Source organism: Acipenser ruthenus, chromosome 5 (genome assembly GCF_902713425.1).
Source record: "Acipenser ruthenus chromosome 5, fAciRut3.2 maternal haplotype, whole genome shotgun sequence".
Classification (NCBI taxonomy): domain Eukaryota; kingdom Metazoa; phylum Chordata; class Actinopteri; order Acipenseriformes; family Acipenseridae; genus Acipenser; species Acipenser ruthenus.
In genome coordinates, this window is record NC_081193.1 from 55580367 (window position 1) to 55603532 (window position 23166).

Consider the following 23166-nt stretch of genomic DNA (forward strand, 5'->3'; position numbering starts at 1 on the left):
AGTTAGACAACAAGCAGTGGAAGGGTTGAAGAGCATAGACAGCTGCGCTCTACCAGGTAAACTAAAACTCTGGTGCTTTCAGTTTGGTCTACTGCCAAGGTTGCTGTGGCCACTGACTGTGTACGAGGTTTCTTTGACAACAGTAGAGAAGCTGGAAGCTTTAATCAGTTCATACATCAGGAAATGGTTGGGAGTTCCACGCTGCCTCAGCAGAGTGGGACTTTATGGTAAAGGAATACTGCAGCTACCAGTCTCTGCTCTAACCGAGGAGTTTAAGTGCGCCAAGGTCAGACTGGAAATGACTTTAGTAGAGTCACGCGATAAATGCGTAAGGGAGGCAGCACCTGTGTTGAAAACTGGAAGAAAGTGGGCGGCAAAGAAAGCTGTGGAAGATGCAAAGGCTGCCCTTCGAATTGGTGATATCATGGGGCAAGTTCAGCATGGAAGAGGGGGTCTTGGTTTCAGTTCAACTCCTCCTACATGGCACAAGGCGGCCCCAGCTCAAAGGAGGAAGCTGGTAGTCAACGAGGTGCAAAAGCAGGAGGAGAGGATGAGGTGTATAAAGGCCATTTCCCAGGCCAAGCAGGGAGAATGGATGAGATGGGAGAGTGTGGAACAACGCAAGATTGGCTGGAAAGACCTATGGTCAATGGAACAGAGCAGGATCAGTTTCCTCATCAGGTCAACATATGATGTTCTCCCATCACCACAGAACCTAAACCTCTGGGTAGGAGAGGATCCCTCATGTCCTTTGTGTTCATCACCTGCAACATTAAGGCACATTTTGACAGGATGTAAGGTGGCTCTTAGCCAAGGACGGTTTACTTGGCGCCATGACCAGGTGCTGCGATGTTTGGCCTTAGCATTGGAAGACAAGCGTAACATGACCAATAAGTTGTCACCTGTTCCATCAAAACATTACACACAAAAGACAACATTCCTCCGCCCAGGAGAGCAACCACCAAGAAAAGGTGTTAAAACCAATTCTCGACCAGGACAACTGGAAGCTGCTAGAGACTGGAAAATGCTGGCAGATGTTGGTCAACGGCTTATTTTTCCACCTGAGATTGCCACCACTAACCTTCGACCAGATATTGTCTTGTGGTCTGGATCAGCACGCCTTGTTCACCTGGTAGAGTTAACAGTGCCATGGGAGGATGCTGTAGATGAGGCGTATGAGAGGAAGAAACTGCGGTATGCTCAACTAGCCACTGAAGCGGAACAGCGAGGATGGAGAGTTCGGGTTTACCCAGTGGAAGTGGGTTGTCGAGGATTTGTGGCACACTCTACAACCCGGTTTCTCAGAGACGTCGGATTCAGTGGCCAAGAGTTGCGTCGCACAGTGAAGAACTTATCTGAAACAGCAGAGAGGAGCAGCAACTGGCTGTGGTTGAGACGGAAAGATTCTGGCTGGGGACAGGTAAGTAAGCTGGGCTGAGTTGAGTGGGGGACGGAGGGGGGTGATGCTGGGACGCCAGAATCACCGTCGAGCCCTCTTGAGGTGTCGTGGGCTAGTCGACGAAACACTGAGGATGGAAGGTGCCCACTTGAAAACCCCAGAGATGTACCCTACTTAGCTCAATCCAGACGGTTGTCATGCTGATGCGCTGGGGAGGCCGCACTTTGGTTGATCCCCGGAGCCAGCATCGCAGCCGTTGTGTGTGCTGATGCGCCAGGGAGGCAAAATAAGCTGATCCCTGGAGCCAGCATTACACTTCAGCCATTAACACCAGACAGAAGGATATCTACATCATCATATGGAAGGAAACGTAAATGGATGGAGACACATATGGATCACATTAGTTTACTGTAAAGCTACGTCTTAGTTGGTGCTTATCTTGGCGAGAGCCGAGTTCAAATCAGCATGAAGTTTTAACATCTACTCTCGTGTAATGGAAATCATGTTTAGGGGGTGCTAAACTGAATTTCTGTCCGCCTGCCATTAGGCAGCCGGTGCACCTGACTGTCACTGGGTGGGCGGTGTAGTCCCCCTACTGGCACTAAATAGGACTACTACTACTAATAATAATAATAATAATAATAATAATAATAATAATAATAATAATAATAATAATAATAATATGAACTTACACTGTGAAGTGACCCCAGAGATTGGTTGTGCCTCCATGAAACATCAACAGTCGCTTGCACAGTTTGCATTCAACTTTTGGATAATATACTCTGCTCCATACACAGCAGCGGCGCCATAGAGTTGCTACGTATAACGATTTGGTTGGATTTTAATACAACAACTTTTGTTTAAGTAATATGCATGATACAAATAAAAAGATCTAATTTTGCATGCGAGTGACATTTAATGTGTGATTTATAACAGTGGTTCTCAACCTGGGGTACGCGATCACCTCCTAGGGGGTACTCGAGCTAACCTACATATTTGTCAAGTTCGGCATGTAAAATGTTATGAATATCAAAAATACAAACGAAACTTTCACAAAACGTTTGGCGCTTCTATTAAGTAGATACGGTATTTTAGGGTAACATACCTTATGGCTTACGTAGCTGCATTTATAACCCGGGTAACTGGTGAGGCGACGTCAGTTAGCTAGTTTGTTACATGCTGTGTATGTATGTGTTTCTAGTTGTGCTTTTGAATACTTGAAGCTAATTAGCCAGCTAGCTTCTGGTGAAATGGATACGTTTTTAAAACGCGGTGCTGGGAGCAGTAGCAGTGAAACCAATACATCGCATTTGGAAAACCCAAAAAAAGTGAGAACAGAAACAAAACACTGTCAGTTTCGTGAGGATTACATCAGATTTGGATTTACCTCCACAACTGCCGATCCACCTCAACTGTTATGTTTCTTCTGTGGAGAAATTTTGTCAAACAGCAGCATGAAGCCAGCGCATTTACAATGACATCTGAACACATAACACCCTGCACATGTCGGTAAGCCAGCAGTTTTTTAAAAGAAAACTTGCCAGTTTACAATGCACAAAGCTTCATCTACCTCAGCCAAAGCACTTGAGGCGTCATGTGCGGTCTCGCTGCTCGTTGCAAAATCGCCATACACAGTTGCAGAGGAATTAATTTTGCCCGCCACTGTGGCGCTAGCAGAGAACATGCTTGATAAAAAAGCAGCAGACACGCTCAAGAAAGTACCCTTGTCATATGACACCATTTGTTGTAGGATCGACGACATGGGTGAGGACATTGTCTCACAAGTTGTAGAAAAACTTAAAGTGGCTACTACAGTGGCTCTCAAAAGTATTCACCCCCCTTGGACTTTTCCACATTTTATTGTGTTACAACATGGAATCAAAATGGATTTGATTAGGAGTTTTTGCCACTGATCAACACAAAAAAAGTCTATAATGTCAAAGTGAAAAATAAAATTTTGTTCTAAATTAGTTGTTCTAAATTAATTACAAATACAAAACAGAAAATAATTGATTGCATTTTGAACTTGTGTCATTTTCTGCAATGACCCAAATCAAAACAAAACACAGGCTACATTTGTAAAAAAGCTTAATAACTGTTGCTGCATCATTGCACCCTAGGATGACAAAGCTCATCAGCAAAAGACAGGGTCAAGTTTTGCACTGAACTGTAAGTATATTGACTATTTTTTAATCACATAGATCAGGGACTATATGAAAAACAATGTTAGTATTAATATGTTGCTGTACTTTCTTGTGCATCTATTCACATTAGCAAGTTGTTTTGTGTGTGGTAATTTAGGGGTACTCAAGATGAACCAGACAAAAGGGGTACATTAATAGAAAAAGTTGAGAACCACCACTGCACGAAAAATATGGTTTAACAATAGAGTAAACATACTGTAAACACATACAAACATACGGTTTCATAAGTTTGCAAAGGGTGCAAACAGTTTGTAAAAATAATGTTTACAAATGGTTTACAAAGACTAGAAACTAAATGAAGGTCATCATGTCCATTTGGACATCAGGTTTACACATTTGTAAAACATTGGTTTACAATCTGTGCAAACATTAGCGCATATCCCGTTTACAAAGATTTACATAATTTAAAGCAGTTTTGGTTGTTTAAATACGGTTTACAAACAGCAGGTAAACTTGTCGTGCAATACAGTTCACAAGATTGCAAACTTGTGTTTAGAAAAAGTAAACACCATTTAAAAAATGTGTTAAACGTATTTCAAATAATAACAGACGTTTTTTTATTGTATTTCAAATATACTTTATTAGTGTTAAAAAACAACATTAAAAGAACATTTAAACAATATTAAATAACATTTAGGATTTTAGAAAAACATTACCAAATAAAAGTAGTGAAAAAGGTGAAAAACAGAAAAGTCAGTTGTAGCAGTTACACAATTTAAACAGCTTACTCAAATTGAGTTTACAGGAAAAAAAAGTGAACATTTTTTTTCCCCCAATATTTTTTTTTATTAAATCGAATTAGCCAACCATGAAAATTCATCAGGTAAATCTGGCCTATTGTACTTTGAAAAATAACCTCTTTTTCTAGGAAGTTTGCACTTTCTTTTCTTTTTGATCATGCTGTATGCTATATCACATGCCCTTTTGTACTCTCTAAACCTTCCTGATTCCCACTTCCGTGGTCTGACCACCTTCACAGCCATTTGTTCACCCTGGTTAAATGGATTGTCTTCCTCCCCAGACTCCTCCGTGCTCATCGTCACTTCTACAGGAAGAACTTGAAGCGCATTTTACATGGTTTTCTTGTCCATCTCTGACAAAGAGGAGTGAGGGACCCCTTGTATACGACATTAGCATTTCTAAAAAAAAATAAAATAAATTATACAATCAACTGAAGAATACACCTTTTAGTAATGATTGGGGGCCTAGCTCTGGGGTTCTAGATGTTCTTAAATGCATTCTGAGCCGTTTTGGACTGTCATATGTGCCACGATATATATTATTATCTTTATGGCATAAACCAAACTTGGGAAATACCATCTAATTGGAATTCCAACAGACAACTTTCACACATGCTTTTCTGTCAAAAGTGGTAGATTAAGAGCGTACAATTCAGTAACAGTTGTGGCCAACATTAAAAAAATACTACATTAAAAGAAAGGAATATCTGACAGCATTGTTTGCAGATACTCTGCTTTGAATATATTATGTAAAGCAAATATTTTTTACTATTGTCGTTTACTTGTTCAATGTAATGTTTACCAGTACCGGTAAACATTTCAACAACAATACCAGTACAGCCAAATATGGCTGGTATTCGTGGAAGAAGGACAACTTACATCTCTCTTGCTTTTCCTCCAACGAGCCTCCAGCTGTCTGCGCTCCCATTTGTCTTTCATTGTTTTGTCTGCGGATATTTCAGCAATAGTTATTTATGGCCACTAATAAAAAAAATAAAAATGAAAAAATGATCACATATATATTTTCTATATGTGTAGTTTGTGAAAGGGGATTCCAAACTGCTGATCTGAAAAATGTGACCACGTTAAAATAAAAAGAAATACTGCAACCGTTTAACTTGGACAAATTAAAATAAAACCTAAAATAAAAATATATTTAAATAAAACATGGTACATTATATAGACTAATGAAAAGAATTGCAGATAAACCAGTTTCATAACATTTGGCAGGTGCATCAGTTTTTTCAAGTGTTGGTTTTGTGATTCTGGGGTTTCATTTGTCAAAATCTATATAATTAAATTATCAAAGTTTAGTGTGCCAATATTTTACAAAACTGTAAAGAATGTTGAACATCGGAGCATTTAAAAAATAATAATAATAATACGAACTGATAAAATAAATAAATAAATAAGGATTTGTTTTTTTTTAGCTCAGTCTATAGTTATTTGAAAATGGCCAAATTACACTTTCTGGTGCAGTAACCATTTTACCAAACATAGGCTGGTAGGATATAAACAATAATACATATATAAAGGTATGTTTCAGATTGCTAATGAATTGAATGAACAATTCAACCATTTCAACCATAGGGCTTTATTTAGACTTTGAACCCCCCCCCCCCCCCCCCAGAATGCTCTATGGAGGCATGAATACAAGAGAAATGTCAGCTTTATCAAATGGACATATTGCATCTGATCATTACTATAGAATAAATGTGTGCTTTAATAAAATTTACTAAAGGTTATTTTTGAGTGCTCACACCAGTGCTTTCACCAGTCTGATCGTTGAAGTCTCCTTAGGTAACAACCTGACTTTATATTATATATCAATAAATAAAAATTATTTGTGAATCTGAATGCCAAAGAATTATTATTATTATTATTATTATTATTATTATTATTATTATTATTATTATTATTATTATTATTATTAAATCACTGAAAAGTGATTTAACATTGGATAGAAAAAACTGTTAGTTCCAAAAATGCAAGCACTGCTGTGATAGATGAAAGCTGGCTATATACTCTGGGTATATAGATACTTGCACTGCATTGACTCCGAGCAAGCAAGAAATAATAGCAGCTTCATTGAGCAATGGATGGTAGCAGAGAGCTGAGAAAAACACCAAGTTAACGTATATTTAACTATACTTAAACAACTGCACATTGGAAGTAAATTGAAGGCAATATGGTAGAGAAGTTATGACAACTGAAAAGCATTCTTTGTGTCAAAGCAAATGACTGGCCAGCAGCACAAGGCTGTACAAACAAGTCCTTTGGCCTCCAGCCCGGACATGAAAGAAGCTTGCCCTTCGGGGAGTCCACTGGGGTATAAAACTAGTTAAATAGGTTTTTGCTTAGAATATACAGCTGGTTTATGAGGGGGTCATAAAGCTAGTCTTCAAGGGGACCAGAAGAGACCAGGCTCTAAGACTTCAGAGAGAGCCAAAGAGATAATGCCACTGGAATCAAAGGGTCTCAGGCAAATCGGAGAGATAGGAACAAGGAAGATGACAAAAACCAGATGTATGGACCTTTGTGGCACCAGGGGTCTGAAGAATGCACTGAGTTCAGAGGTCTTCACACTAGATCACACACACACACACACACACACACACACACACACACACACACACACACACACACACACACACACACCACACACTCACACTAAATGAAATATATGGTAACAGGATAATGTGTTGTACCTTTTCTATTGGTTAAGTGTCAGAGAAAGAGGAGGAGAGAGACACCTATGCAGAAGGGTATTTAATGCAGCAGTGTGGAGTAGTGGTTAGGGCTCTGGACTCTTGACCGGAAGGTCGTGGGTTCAATCCCAGATGGGGGACACTGCTGCTGTACCCTTGAGCAAGGTACTTTACCTAGATTGCTCCAGTAAAAACCCAACTGTATAAATGGGTAACTGTATGTAAAAAATAATGTGATATCTTGTAACAATTGTAAGTCGCCCTGGATAAGGGCGTCTGCTAAGAAATAAATAATAATAAATAATAATAATGTCATGCAACAATTGTAAGAAGGAGTATTCTGTTTGTCCTGTACCTGGGACCAGACTCCCTGCATATTTCAATAAACCTAACAACTGATTGAAGAAAAGGACTCTGCAGTTTCTTGAATCTACTTACTCACCATCCTTTTTTAAGTTACATCAATTATTATTATTATTATTATTATTATTATTATTATTATTATTATTATTATTATTAATACATTTCTTAATTAAATTATTTTTTACATACAATTACCTATTTATACATTTGGGTTTATACTAGAGCAATCTAGGAGATAAAGTATCTGCTTGCTCAAGTGTCCCCCACCTGGGACTGATCCCATGACCTCTGGCCGAGTTTCCAGAGCCCTAATCACTACTCCACGCTGCTGCCTAATACTACACCATGCAGTATGTTTTTCATCTTTAAATAAACCAAAATGTCAGTGTTACAAACTAATGGAAAAGGGGGAAACTTACTCTTCGCTTGTATCCCAGTGGGGCAGACCATCCGAGTTTGTCAAATACTTGTACCCTCTTCACACAAGGTTCTGTAAAGTACAAGATACATTTGTTGAGTAACTATATTTAAGCTACAATTTATTGTCCTGCTCTATAAAATGATAACACATTATATCTGTGTTAATGGAGATGTTTTCAGTGCCACTTTTGAGTTTCTTTTATTCTTCTTTGCCATTTCACTTTGAATAAGTTCCATTGTTTTTTTCTAAGTAAAACAAAATATTTTTTGTGATTCAAAGTCTGTTTTTAATACAAGTAAAATATTGTATGCATATGTGACCTTCCAATACTGACAATTCAGAAATATCACACCAGGAGACTAATTTGGCTCCAGAAATTTGGACGAGCTGTTACCTTAAAAGCATTTACTAGTCGTAAAAAAATATGTTTGTGGCAAAAATGTTTGAGATTTTTTTTTTTTTTTTATACGCCAAATTCTTGTAATAAAAATCAAATATTTCTGGATTTACAGCATTTTGTTAGACTGGTCGATCAAAACGGTACTACTGCTTTCTGTAAAATACAGTAGTCTAACATAAACCAATTTGATATAAAAAATAATGATAACCCCTATATAGTCAGTTTTATTTTAATTTCTTAATGTTACAAAGTTATTTCAAATATTAATGTATTTTAATGTCACTTCACATACCTAAAACCGTAATCTAATACCTGAGTGTCAATGAATTCTTTTTGGCTTTTTAATATATAAGCCAGCATAGATTTTGTAGCTTCCGGACTTCCAGAATCGAGCCCTAGATCAGCACATGTCTGCTTCCATAAATCATCACTAAGGAAATAGAGAACAATATGGTAAAAATTCAAAACAAAAAGGATCTATTCAATATTTTCGGATAACGAGATTAATTATAAGTTAACATAAATTGTGAAACAAAAGCACTTTGCATGTTAATTGTTTTAGTTAACCTACACCATTAGAGATCATTTAAAGTGAGAAAATATAAAACACACACCTTGTAAAGTACAGAATGTAGAAACAAACTTTATTATAAACATATGTTGGTGATTGTATTGACAAGATTCAAGTGCATTAATGCGTGTTTATATACATATACACAAGTTGGAATGTACTTACATTATATACACACACTTAATAACAAAAATATATATATATATATATGTTTAACACTGTGGTCAGATGAATGATTTGCATTAAAAAAATACATAGCCCTTCATGTCCCACAAATACACAAAGAAGAATGACAAACTTTCAAAAATATTTCACAGTAAGATAATAAATGTTGACATTATGTCGACTTTTTTACAAATGTTCCCAGTTAATACACACTACACTATCATTTAACATGACTTCTTTTTGTTTTCTAAACCTATAGTGTTCTGATAAAACAGGAATGATGCCAGCACCTAAAGCTAGATTAAACCCTTCAAAAGCACGAGTAATCCGTTTTTGAGTGCTCATTGTTTTTTTAGTGTGGGCAGATAGTCTTTTGTATTCAGATGTTGCATTGTCAGACTTGTCGATTGGACAAGTAACGGATACTCCTTGTCCATTCAACGGAACAGACAGTCTTCTCTTTCTCCTCCTGAGTTGTATTTTTTCACGGAAACGCTTTCTTTTCCTATTGTAGAAAATTATACTTAAGATGATAAAATATAACTAATAGATCACTAAAAAAGTGCTACTGAAATGGAAATGCTTCTTTATATCAAATGAATTAGGCATTAGATATGACCTCATGGAGACTGTTGTGGATGCTGAGGGAGTGTCTGATCTGAAAATGACATTGACAAGAATAAAAACATGTTCCCCAAAATAACAGTAACAAACCCCCCCACCCACCAACGAATACAAAAGGCATAGCTTAACCTTAACGTAAATTTTAAAAATGCACAAAGCTCTTCAAAAGTAGATAATATTCCTTTACATACATATATACACACACACTATGCAGTGTATAAGTCTGTGTACATGTTCTGCAAGGGGATGGTAAATTCTTTAATAAAGCGCTGATCAAGGTGCCAGTTGTGGAAAAATGTTGTGAAATAGAAGCACGTTTTGAGAGAGTGCATCACATTCCCCAAATGCTACCCATCTTTCCTTCCATACAAAGCATCAACCCAAGATTCTTTGCAAAAATCACAGGCATGCGCAAATGTAGGCAAACCCAAGTATTCTGAATAAAGTGTTTACATGACCTGCTATTCCAGTAACAATCCACGGGATAGTTTAATATTCCACCTATCTTATTTGGAATACTCATATTCGGAATACTGCTGATCACATTCCGAATAAGGTGTTTACATGACAGATTACATATTTCGAATATTCTAGTATTCCGAATAATAACAGAATATTAGTGTGCATGTAAACGTACTGAATATATCAAGGGTGTGAATAATTCTGGAGGATACTGTGTGCATATATATATATATATATATATATATATATATATATATATATATATATATATATATATATATATATATATGAGAAAAAAATGAAATGGCATGTTTCAAGAGGAGGGAATAATTATCTGTTTGGTGAGGACACTATTTCATGTAATCAGGAAAGGGAAACTTCATGGTTGCCACTTGTAAACTTGTTAAATAATGTACAGTATATAAATTACAAAGTTTCATACCCGTTAGGCTGTTGCGAGTGGCTGGAAACAACAGAGTGATTCAGTGTAGGGTGTGGATCCTCAGTGTCGTTGGGAGACCTATTTGCAAAAGGCAACATTTCATTTTAAAGGAAAGGAAAAAAAAGAGGGTGTGAATATTATTGCTTATTCTTCTTCAATCAGACCCCTGAATTAAACGTCTTGGTAGCCAACAACAGAGGCTTTAAGGCTTTGTCTTGAAAAATATAAAGACATTGAGGAAATTCTCACATGGCTGGAAATTCTCACATGGCTGGAATAAAAAGGTGTTAAAAGAATTCTGGGAGAGCACTATATGCTTACAAAAGTCCAGAAGAGGTAACAAAGTACTACTCACTTATAGGCTACTGTGTGCATATATTTTAACTAAAACAAGTTTAATCGAGAATAAACTACATGCTACACTACTATGCAATCACAAATTTCCCAATACCTACCCATAACCATCCAAGTCACTGGCTGTATCCACACTGAGCAACGATGGTTCCTGTGGTGTTGAGGTACCAGGTAATTGAACCTGAACTTCACACTCATCTTCACTGTAATGATTGATGAATAATTAATAAAAAATCAACTCAATGCTTCCACAATTATTAAAGTGAACTTTCATTAAAATTCCAAATTAATTGTCACATTTACCTTGAAAGTAACAATAATTGTGTTGAAGTGTTAGAAACTTCATGGGTAGGCTCTTCAGGGGCAAAATCCTCATCGGAAGGGAATGCAGGAATCCGTTTGCTATGGCATAACACAGATCTGAGAATTTTTTTTTTTTTTGGGCGGGGGGGGGGGGGGGGGGGGTGATAAAAAAAAAGTAGAACCTTTTTAAGTAGCACATATATTGGCAAATGTGTTATAAATTTAAATAAAATGCTTAAAGGAGAACCCAAACGCCTCTACCTAACTTTACACCAAACTACTAACTAAAACAGAATTGATAAGTACTGTGTGAGCCTCTGGACAAAACACAGCGGGCTGAGCGGGTCTGATTTCGATACTAGTGAGGGCTTGTCTGTGGGTATGCCTGCTTATATGTCACCTTACTGGCGTCAGCTGCTGTTTCTTTGACCCACAAAGATGGACCCCAGTTTTTCCACAGTATTCACTTCGACCCCCAAATTAATCAGCATTTTGAAAGAGAGAGAATAAAAGGGTGAGCAACAGTGTCATATTGCCCCTTGTATGTATATTTATGTAATCCATACTTTAAATAGTATATATTAATTATTGTAGCAAATATATATATATATATATATATATATATATATATATATATATATATATTTTTTTTTTAATGTGTTTCTTTACAATATTTGTCAGCACCTATATTATATTAATATTATTAGATACGGATACCATATGCAAAACGTCATAAAACAAATAAGCAGAAGTACGAATTTGTATGAACTGATTGCAATGTAAAAGGTACTATTTTAATCGAAACGCATCATTCATTACAACATTTTTTCTTCTATTTCTGCATTTTTGTTATTTGCTAAGTTTAAAAAGAGGTTTGTTTGCAGGCAGAACGTGTTTTACAAAATAAGCGTGTGTTTTTCTCAAAATGCGTGATTCAGTGCAGAGTGCATTGCAGTGACTGCGTCCTTTTCACCATGAGAGTAAAGCGATCAATTACCTTTGTACAGCTAGAAAAAAAAAAACGGAAAGATTGTTTCGACATCACCAGATAGCCTTGATTTAATTAAGAAACGGACATGGATTAACAATGCTAGTTACAGTTTTAAAGGGAGGGAGAGGGAACAGAAATAAACGTTGAAAAGTTCCAAGCCTATAACAAGAGTATTTAAAAGAAAGACATTTAACGAACATAAATAACAATGAAGGTAAATAATTATTATTTGTTTTGTAATCCATCGTAATAGGAAGGGTTAGTCACCTCTGCAAGTGTCAAGAAAGTGGGATATTTGAACCACATTTTATTCATTTATTTGGCTGACGCTTTTATCCAAAGCGATTTAGGATTTGAACCAATTTATACAGTGGGGCATTTTTTACATACCGAGCAATCTGATTCAGTAATGTAGGCTGTCTTGCTCAAGTGTACAACAGCAGCGTACCCGGGATTGAATATACTAGTATTTTTTTTTATTTTTTTTCTAATAACATTTAATAAAAAACGATTACTTCCGATACATTAGTATGCAGTTAGTTTATACACGCTGTAGTAGTAATATAAATAATAACAATAAAAAGAAATAATAAAATAATTTACCAATCTGTGTTATGACAGGCGATCGCCTTCATCGATGTCTGACTCGCTTTCATCAGATGCATTGCTTTCGGTTTCACACGGCTCAAATTGATATGGCGTATATGCCACACACACCAACAACAAGCCCGCTGTCATCAAGAACACTGCCCTCCCCATTACACTCATCGTTTTCATTAACTTCTGAAGAAGTAGTCAGTGAAATCACAGCTTCTCCTCAACGTATTTTCAATAAACTCTCGCCATATTTTCCGCCACGAGTTCACTCCGTGACGTGACGTCAAATTTCACCATCTATTTCCTTGTTGGAAAGAAACCTAGTGTAACGCTATTTGCAACCCAGAAAGTAGTCATAAAAAATGCTTATATTTTTATATCAAATCAGAATAGGAAGAACATTTTGTGTTTTTTTTATAGAACAAAACTGCGTTTGGGTTCCCCTTTAAAAGTACTTGAAACACATAGTTCAGGTCTGTTGTTTAATACTACTTAATGCATACACACTACTAGCCGCCATGATTATCCTTCATACAGTGTAACAGGGCTTGAAATATTTGTATAACGCCAGGGAATATGGAAATTTAGCTGCAGACATAGCAATGCGGCGGTAGGTCGTGATAGGGATAACTTGCAGTTTTGGTTGAATTAATAGTAAAACGTGTCTAAAAACTTAGCGTATGTATGTATGTATGTATGTATGTATGTATGTATGTATGTATGTATATATTACACTGCTAGCATAAATAACTGAGAAAAAATGACAGTGATAATAATAATAATAATAATAATAATAATAATAATAATAATAATAATAATAATAAACCCTATACCCATGCTCAACGTTGCGAGTTTCGCTGTGCAAGTTGATTCAAGGAACACAGAATGCTGTGTATTGCATTATTTGTTGCATAAATAAATTAAAACATGACAAATTGCAAGACTATCATCAGTATAGGATTCTCAAAAACAAATCTGTCCAAAATAATGGTATTTTAATTCACAAGATATGAATAAATTTGATAGTTTTTTGGACAGCAGTAGCTAGAGAGTACATAAACACGTCAATGGGAATGTGCTGTTTTGTCTAAGTGGCATTCTTTCTGTGCTTAACCCCAGAAAAGCGGGAGGTTTTGATACAGAATACATATACATAAAAACGGTATCCCAGAAACTTTAAACATGCATAAAAAATATCAGAATGATAACAAAAACTTGTATTTAATATACTATTTATTTTTAGTAGCTGCCTTGCTTCTTGGCTTCAGGATGATGGTGCTCACCGGTGCAAATCACTGATGCAGTAAATAAATCTTTTTGTATTGTTGAGCGCGAAGAAGTATAATTTGGCGGTCACAGGAAGTGGTGTCATCATCAGGTCCTCATTTCCGCGGATGAGGCAGATGATTGATTGTTACTGGCGCTCTGCAGAAACCAATCAAACTGCTGGAGGTGAATGTGTACATAGTGGGCGGAACCCAGTCTAGAAAGAAAGGATCAGAAACAAAAGCAACTGCGATTGCAGACGAACGAAGGCCAACAACAGAGGGACATCGGGGTGTTTTTCAGGTAAAACAAACAAAATCTTTCAATGTTATTTTGCATTATTATTGTTTTTTTAAATATATACCTAGCTCAACAAGTAAATACGTTTGTTTATACATGATGTGCATCGATGTAAACCAAAATAAAGGTGGCGCGTCCAAAACTACTTTTTTGACATCGCAGATATAATTTAGGATCCCGTCTGCCTCAAACACTGTTTGGCTGTGAACACGAGCACTCAGGCTCTGATCCAATCAGAAAACAGCATCTCTTTGTTTCTACAATGAGAGTAAGCGCATATTTTGTTCTAAAAAATCCATCACATTTTGAATTCCGCGGGTGGAGGCTGATTCAGTGAATCGCGGAATTGTTATTATTTTTATTTTAGTAGACTCCCTTACCCAAGGCGACTTACAATATACAAAAAATACATTCCAAGAATTACAGTACCATTTAAGAGAAATATTCAAAATACTGGAGGGACTACTAGTTAATGTTATGCTGAGTACTAGGAGTATGAGCAGTCATGTTAAGGTGCGCATTATTTTTTTTAATTTTGTTTTGAGCTAATGTATGTGACTTGCTCAGGGTCACACAATGAGTCAGTGGCTGAGGTGGGATTTGAACCGGGGACCTCCTGGTTACAAGCCCTTTTCTTTAACCACTGGACCACACAGCCTCCTATATCTTAATTCCAAATCTATGCTACTGTTCTAGAACACATATAATGAGTCCCCTAACCAGCACATCGAAAGCAAACCTGTCACCACGGCCTGAAGAATAAACTCTTATTGAGTATAAATGAGAATGAGATGTTAGCACCAACCTGCAAAATATTTATAAGTGATCACACTAATCACATCATTATACACAATTAAGTGTTATTCACAATTTGTTTACGTGTAATAAAATAACACGTCTTATACAATATGTACAAGTCAATGTTTTAAAAAACAACATGGGCTACAGGGTTTAAGCTCAGAAGGAATATTGTTTGTGAAATGAAGTAACCCCCACTTTATATCATTTCTGCTGACAAAGTATTCTGGGTATGGACTGTGCTAATAAAATAATATCACATATTCAAACTGTTAGTGTGAGGAATGAAAATGGGTAAAGACAACTTGTACTAAGACAGTTACAATTAAACACATATTTGCAAGTACAATAATAAGTATAATAGCATACAAGTGTACTAGGTAGTGAGGCAAAGCTAGTACAAATACTTTTTTCCAAGCTCTCTGGACCCTATTTTCAAACTAATTAGGGCCCTAATAGAGAATGATATACTCAGACAAGCTTAAATGTAAACTTAAGTGCTTAATTACCTTCAGATAAATTCATGGAGGAGTTTGTGGGCGTGTCTTGAAATAGGTGTGCAATTTCTATATTCCAGTGGGTTTCAATCCTGGTTCTGGCGACCCCCTGTATCTGTTTTCATTCCAACAGAGAGCGCTCAATTGCAAAATTGAACCCTTAACTGAATTATTAATAAGTATTTAAAAGCTGAAACCAAAGAAATGTCTAATTAATAACTTTATCAGTAAAATTAAGGGTTTGATGAAGTAATTCAGAGCACAGTTGGAATGAAAACCAGCAGACACGGTGGGTAGCAAGGGTGGGTTTGAGAACCATTGATCTACTTCTGCAGTGCTATTAAACTTTTAATAATTTGATCCAACAAGTAATTTTTGCCAGATAAAATGCCTTGTGGAAGGTGAAGCCTATTGTTAATTGAGCATACTCTTTGAATTATTTAAAATACATTTCACAATATTTACATATAACATTACTGTGTATATGTGTTTACTATGTATGTTTGGCTCTTTTGATCTGCGCACAGAAGAGTTGCTTTGGACATTACTTAATGGTTTGTTTGCCTCACCAAGTACCACCAATATGAAGCCTACTGTTTGTTATTTTCACAATCTCTGCTCTTATTAATTTAAAATCACTCGGTATGTCTGTTCATAATCAAAAGCATAACAACAAGGAGCAAGTCACTTCTCATGAATTAGCAGGTAGTTTTTCTACAATTTGTTAATGTTTTCTAAAACATTTTTGGTTCAGTTACCATTTTTTTTTTAAATGTTATAATGCCGCAAACAATTTTAAAGGGACATTTGACTATTATTTATTATTATTTATTTCTTAGCAGACGCCCTTATCCAGGGTGACTTACAATCGTAAGCAAATACATTTCAAGTGTTACAATACAAGTAATACAATAAGACAACCACAATCCAGTAATACAGCAGATAATAGTGATAGTTACATCAGGATACGATTAAATACAAAATACTACAGGTTAAACACTTGGCAGATTACAGTATTCTGAAGTACAGGATTAAATGCAGTAAAATAGGGGGCAGATAAGAGCAAAATAAAGCACATTTAAATGAAGGGTGATAGTGTCCCAGGATACAAACAGAGGAGTTCTACAGGTGCTGTTTGAAGAGGTGAGTCTTAAGGAGGCGCCGGAATGTGGTCAGGGACTGGGCAGTCCTGACATCTGTAGGAAGGTCATTCCACCACTGCGGAGCAAGGGTGGAGAAGAAGCGGACTCTGGAGGCAGGGGAGCGTAGCGGAGGTAGAGCCAGTCTTCTAGTGCAGGCGGACTACTGTAGCATTATACCTTCCGTGCTGCAATTGTCTTAAAAGAAGCAGGGCTGACAGTTTTTAACCAATTTAACATCTTCCTTTTTTGTCTATCAGGGTTTCTGGGGCAAGAAGAGAAGCGGCACCAGATGAAAGGAGAGTGATTTGTGAAATCTGTAAAGTAAGCTATGGTGCTCAACATTATGAGCAATACCACAAACACCGCTGCAAAACAGAAACTACTACTGAAAGCTTTCAAGCACCGAGAAGCCTTCAAGAAGGTGAAACCAGTACATGGACTGAAGAGAGTTCTGTTCCTATTGCATCCTTTGAAATTCCATGTCCAGAAGCAGATGATGTAGAGAGTGATTGGAGAAGCAGCTATGCCCATATAAAAGAGAGTTGCAAAACGAGCAGAAAGCTAGATGTCCCCAGTAACGTGTCTGATGAAGACCTTTTTTCATTCTTTCCTGCAGTAGAATTAAATTCTGAAAACCTGTCTGATAGTGAACATGAAGAACAATGGGAAGCAAATGAAGAAAGAAATGGCTCAAAATATGGAAGAAGGAATTGCTCAGGATTTAGATCAGGTAGTAGAACAACTATCCTCAAGGCCAGCTACAGTTCAAGATAAAGTGCAAACGTTTACAAGATGGTTATGCTTATTTTTAATGGTGTGGCAAGCGCGATTTTTTATTTCTGATCTGGCAATAAATACCTGGATGACATTTTTTTAGAGAGATGTTGTCTGTGTTTGCTGAACCAGGAAATATCCTTGGATTGATACTTACAGTCTTCCCTTCAGGTGTCTATGGCATATACAAACTGTTTGGACATTGCAAAGACCCCTTTAGAAAGCTTGTTGTATGTAGGAAATGTTACACAATGTATAACATTAAGGATTGTTTGCAAATTATTGAAGGACGAAGAGACAAAAAAATGTTCATTCGTAAAATATCCATGGCAGAGACATCAACTCCAACGGAATATGTGTGCTCAACCCTTGCTAAAAGAAGTGACATTGCCTTCAGGAACTAGAAGATTCTATCCCTTTAAGTGGTTTTGTTGTAGATCCATAAAAGAATCATTGAGAGAAATGGTTAGCCGCCCTGGATTTGAAGACCTATGTGAAAAATGGAGAGACAGAAACATCCCAGAAGGAAAACAAGATGATGTTATGGATGGTAAAGTATGGAAGGAATTCAAGGGAGAAAAGTACTTTTTTTTTACCTAGGAACGGTGTTATGGCTTGATGTTAAATGTGGATTGGTTTCGGCCATTCAACCATGTTCAGTATTCTGTGGGGGCTGTTTATTTGACAATCTTGAACTTGCCAAAACCAGAACGTTATAAAAGGAAAATTCTAGCAGACATTACCACATATGGGCAGTGAGCCAAAAACCAACACATTTCTGTCTTATCTTGTGGAAGAATTAAAAGAAGCCTGGCTACATGGATTTAGTCTGCAGTCAGTGAAACAAGGCAGAACTGCAACCTTTTGTCTTGCTCTGCTTGCTGTTGCTTGTGACATTCCAGCCTGTCGTAAGGTTTGTGGTTTTTTAGGACATGCTGCTAATCGTGGCTGTTCTGAATGTTGGAAGCTTTTCCCTGGTCAGGTTGGACAGAAGGACTATAGTGGGTTTGCAAGAGATGCATGGCCGCAAAGAACTCATGAAAGACATTTGGAATGGTGTGCGCAAATTCTGGATAAAAAGACCAAGCAGGATGTAAAACTTCTTGAACGTGAATATGGGGTGCGTTACTCTGTACTACTGGAACTGCCGTATTTTGATATAGTTCAGGTGCATGTTATAGACCCAATGCATAACCTGTTTCTAGGTACTGCAAAACATGTAATTGAAATTTGGAAGGAACAAGGTATTCTTACAGACAAAGATATGAAAAGTATTCAAGAGAAAATTGATGACTTTGAAGTGCCCAGTGATTTAGGAAGAATACCTAATAAAATTCAATCAAGCTTTACTGCCGATCAATGGAAAAACTGGACACTTTATTTTTCCATTCCTTGCTTAACAGGCATTTTACCTTCTCAACACCTGGAGATTTGGAAACTCTTTGTGAAAGCATGCTATTTGTTATGTTCATATGTAATGACACATGAAATGCTTGTTGAGGCTGACCCGGAGCTTATTACATTCTGCAAGATGTTTGAAGAAAAGTATGGATCTGACTACGTTACTCCTAACATGCACTTGCATGGTCACATTAAAGAATGTATAATAGGCTACGGGCCTGTGTATGCTTTTTGGCTCTTCAGTTTTGAGAGATACAATGGTATTTTAGGAAATGAACCGTCAAACCAAAGGTCAGTAGAGCTTCAGTTCATGAGACGATTTTTAAAAGATGGGTTATTTTTTGGTCAAGTACTAGAAGTGGCACAAGGAGAAGAGACTTTAGCAAATCACCTAAATATGATGCAAGACCCACCGTCTCGAGGCTCACTGCAGGATATGATGGTATCTGACTTACTGGATGTGTGCAGGATTTCATCACGCTTCATTTGCATTCGTGAGGTTAACATGTCATTAACAAATTTAATATCCTATATAAAAAAAACTATTTGTCACCATCAGGAGCTTTCAGCTGGGCAGATCTTATTTTTCATTGAGCACAATCTTCTTTTCCATGATGGAACAATTAAAAAGCACATTCTTGGGCGAGTTCAGTGGTACCTAGAAATGGAGCCTGTGTTTAAAGACTACTACGGTTTCCCAGTGTCTGTATTTTATCCAAACATTTATAGACAAGAAAACAGTGCAAGTTTCATTCCTGTGCAAAGGATTAAATGTAAAATTGTAAGAAAGACAGAAACGTTGAAAAGACATCACTTGACAGGGCAAGCACTGATTACTGTTCCGAGGGATAATTTTGCTGGAGTTTAAAGAGAAGATGGAGGTTGGAGGGGGGTGTAGTAAAAAAGGGAGTCTTTGTTGTATTGCTCTTGTTTGGTTGTACTGTGTTTTCCTCCAATAACTATATTTGATTAGGTTACTGTTTTTACTTAAACTGCTATGTTGTGGCACTGTTTTGAGACTATAAATATTTAGTTAGGGTTATGTGACTTGTAAACACGATACAGATCTTCTTTTCTGTGAAACAGGAGCATGTATGGATGCACGTCCTTGAGCGGTCAGTCGCACTATGCAAGTGATTTGTTTCTTTTCTGTGAATCAGGAGCATGTGTGGACGCACGTCTTTGAGCGGTCAGTCGCACTATGCAAGTGATTTGTTTCTTTGCTTTTTTTTTCCCTTTGTATCGGATGTTTTAAATTCACATTAACTTGAGAATAATAAAACAAATGTTTTTTTTTTATTTTAACTTGAATCATTTGATTTAAATCACAATTAAGTTGACATTTATATTATAAATAAACATTACTTTTTCAAATCACTGTTGTTCATTCATTTCCCCCCCCAACCCCAAGTAGTATTGAATTATAGGAAACAAACCCTAATGATTTTATTAATTAATATATTTTTGCAAACAAGTCTTGATGTAAGGAAAATCATTCAAATTTTAAGATTCATATATACTGTATATTTGCAGAATAATCAAATAGTTTAGTAATCTAGTTTATTTTTATAGTGGTAGTTTTTTGTTTTCTTATTTGGAAATTAATATTCTTATTAATAAATAATTTTGCTGATTTACAAGATTATTTAATCAGTACTCTAGGTTATACATATGTTATACAAGCTTGTCTTAAAACAAAACTTTGACCCAGCCTCTAATAGCAAACTACAAACCTGTTCTCAATGGCAGGTTTTTTTGTTTTTTTTTGTCAGATGACTAGATCAGTAAAGGTTTGTAGTTTGATGCTGTGTTAGTGGGAGAAAGTTTTGTTTAATATGACACACAGTAGCAATCCTTATTTCACAACACATTTGCTCACTACAGGAAACTGTAGGTAAGGTAATGGAAGGGAAGGAGTTAAAGGTAGGACCAGTCCAAAGTGGGTCTTCTGTAGACAACGGAATGTGGTAAGACATGGCACTGTCCTCAGGTTTGTGCTGCCTTTTAAACCACTTGTAAATCCAACTTTTTTAATTAGGTTTACTTGTTTCATGAACAAAGTAAAATGTAGTTATCCTTCAGAAAGATTGTGTAAACCATGTACATGTAATTTTTACTATAGGTTTACATGACCTCATGTAAACAAAGTGTAGGATTTTTGTACAGTTTACATATAATGTGTAAACTATGTAAAATCAAGGTGTTGTGTTACCATAATTGTAAACGGTTTGTAAAAAATATGTTTGCTAAACAGTTTACAATACCTTTGTAATAGTTTGTAAACCTTAGAGTTTGATAAGGTTTACAATTTTCCTAAACTTAGTAAACCTAATTTTTCATGCATTACACTGATTTATAGTATTCACACATTGTCAAGTGGTTTCTGTTAACAAACATACTGTACTTGAATGGCGTCTGACGAACCTTTGAACAATCTTCAAATTCCTGGCCAGCCAACAAACCTTCTAATACAGCCCTAGTATGTGTGTGTGTGTGTGTGTGTGTATATATATATATATATATATATATATATATATATATATATATATATAATGTATATACTGTATATATACAGACGTGCTCAAATTTGTTGGTATCCCTCCACAAAAAACGAAGAATGCACAATTTTCTCTGAAATAACTTGAAACTGACAAAAGTAATTGGCATCCACCATTGTTTATTCCATATTTAATAGAAATCAGACTTTGCTTTTGATTTGCTTTTTATCCTTGGTTCTTTTTCTACCATTCGCACTATCCTTCTGTTCAATCTGGGGTTGATTTTCCTCTTGCGGCTGCGCCCAGGGAGGTTGGCTACAGTTCCATGGACCTTAAACTTCTTAATAATATTTGCAACTGTTGTCACAGGAACATGAAGCTGCTTGGAGATGGTCTTGTAGCCTTTACCTTTACCATGCTTGTCTATTATTTTCTTTCTGATCTCCTCAGACAACTCTCTCCTTTGCTTTCTCTGGTCCATGTTCAGTGTGGTGCACACAATGATACCAAACAGCACAGTGACTACTTTTCTCCATTTAAATAGGCTGAATGACTGATTACAAGATTGGAGACATGTGTGATACTAATTAAAGAAACTAATTAGTTTGAAATATCACTATAATCCAAATATTTATTATCTTTTCTAAGGGGTACCAACAAATGTGTCCAGGCCATTTTAGAATATCTTTGTAGAATAAGCAATAATTCATCTCTTTTCACAGCTTCTTTGCTTTATTCTATGACATACCAAAGGCATGCAAGTATACATGATAAAACAGCTTTTAATTTCATCACTTTTCAGGAGGAATGAAGCATTATTTCAATGAGCTGTAAGGGTATCAACAAATTTGAGCACGTCTGTATATATATATATATCTATATACTATGTGTATATATATGTGTGTGTGTGTGTGTATATATATATATATATATATATATATATATATATTCAGATGGGTGCACATATCTTCCATCTCTATGGTCTGAGGAAGCAAGTCGTCAATGTCCTCCACACTGCTGCTAAGAGCAGAAACCACCCTCTGTATTAGGACCAAGCCTTCCTGCTGGCTCTCAAGAGTGCTGTCAAGCTTCACGAGGACACTCCTCTGAAAATCTATTAGAACAGACATTTATAGCACTTATGTGATGGTAATTCAGAGATGCAATGCAGTAATGTTCTGCAGCGATTAACTTTTTTTGCAGATGCCTTATTGCATCTGTTGATTTAACCAAAACAACTGGAACACAAGACTTTTTTTAAAGCAAGGACCATTTCATAAACTGCAAGACCATGCAACAATCACATCAGCTATTAGAAGAATTGGGGTTTACAAAATTAATAGAATTGCTACAAACAATTTAAATCTCTGGTTTGAAACAAAATACCAATTAATTGCTATAGAAAACAGCAGCTCAAAGCTGGAGCATTTGGAAATGAAATGAAACAAGTTAAGATTTTAAGGCTAGCAAGATGAATGATCAACTTACTATCATCAGTCTGAGGTCATCTGGTGGCATTCTCTGTAGACGTGGAGGGCTTTGCTGCTACAGAAACTTAAAATAGATAAAGTAGTAAATAAACATAAGCATATGGATTAGTTGTTAAAATCAAAATGGTATTGTTTGCATATATACATAAGTTTCTTGAAAGTTTGCAGATTATGAGGTAAACACAGATACTGTATTTGGAGCCTTACAGAAACATATTAATTCAGCCTTATAGAAATTGAGTAATGAAATAAATTA

General features: G+C 36.3%; 1 protein-coding gene and 1 long non-coding RNA gene across 2 annotated transcripts; one reads left to right on the top strand and one right to left on the bottom strand.

Moving 5' to 3' along the window:
• Positions 1-9064: 9064 nt before the first annotated feature.
• LOC131737236 (uncharacterized) lies at positions 9065-11285 on the bottom strand. The gene is made up of 4 exons (XR_009328808.1): positions 11157-11285; positions 10955-11056; positions 10500-10577; positions 9065-9629 (listed from the first exon to the last, which is right to left on the bottom strand). It is a non-coding gene; the product is annotated as an uncharacterized LOC131737236 (long non-coding RNA).
• Positions 11286-14071: 2786 nt separating this feature from the next.
• On the top strand, positions 14072-20272 carry LOC131737148 (uncharacterized). Its single transcript, XM_059024329.1, has 2 exons — positions 14072-14313; positions 17005-20272. Exon 2 carries the CDS (start codon positions 18270-18272, stop codon positions 19788-19790), a length of 1521 nt encoding a protein of 506 aa, XP_058880312.1. The 5' UTR covers positions 14072-14313; positions 17005-18269; the 3' UTR covers positions 19791-20272.
• Positions 20273-23166: the final 2894 nt, after the last annotated feature.

Coding starts and splice junctions, on each gene's coding strand:
- LOC131737148 (XM_059024329.1), top strand. CDS start 18,270: ATGGGCAGTGAGCCAAAAACCAACACATTTCTGTCTTATCTTGTGGAA.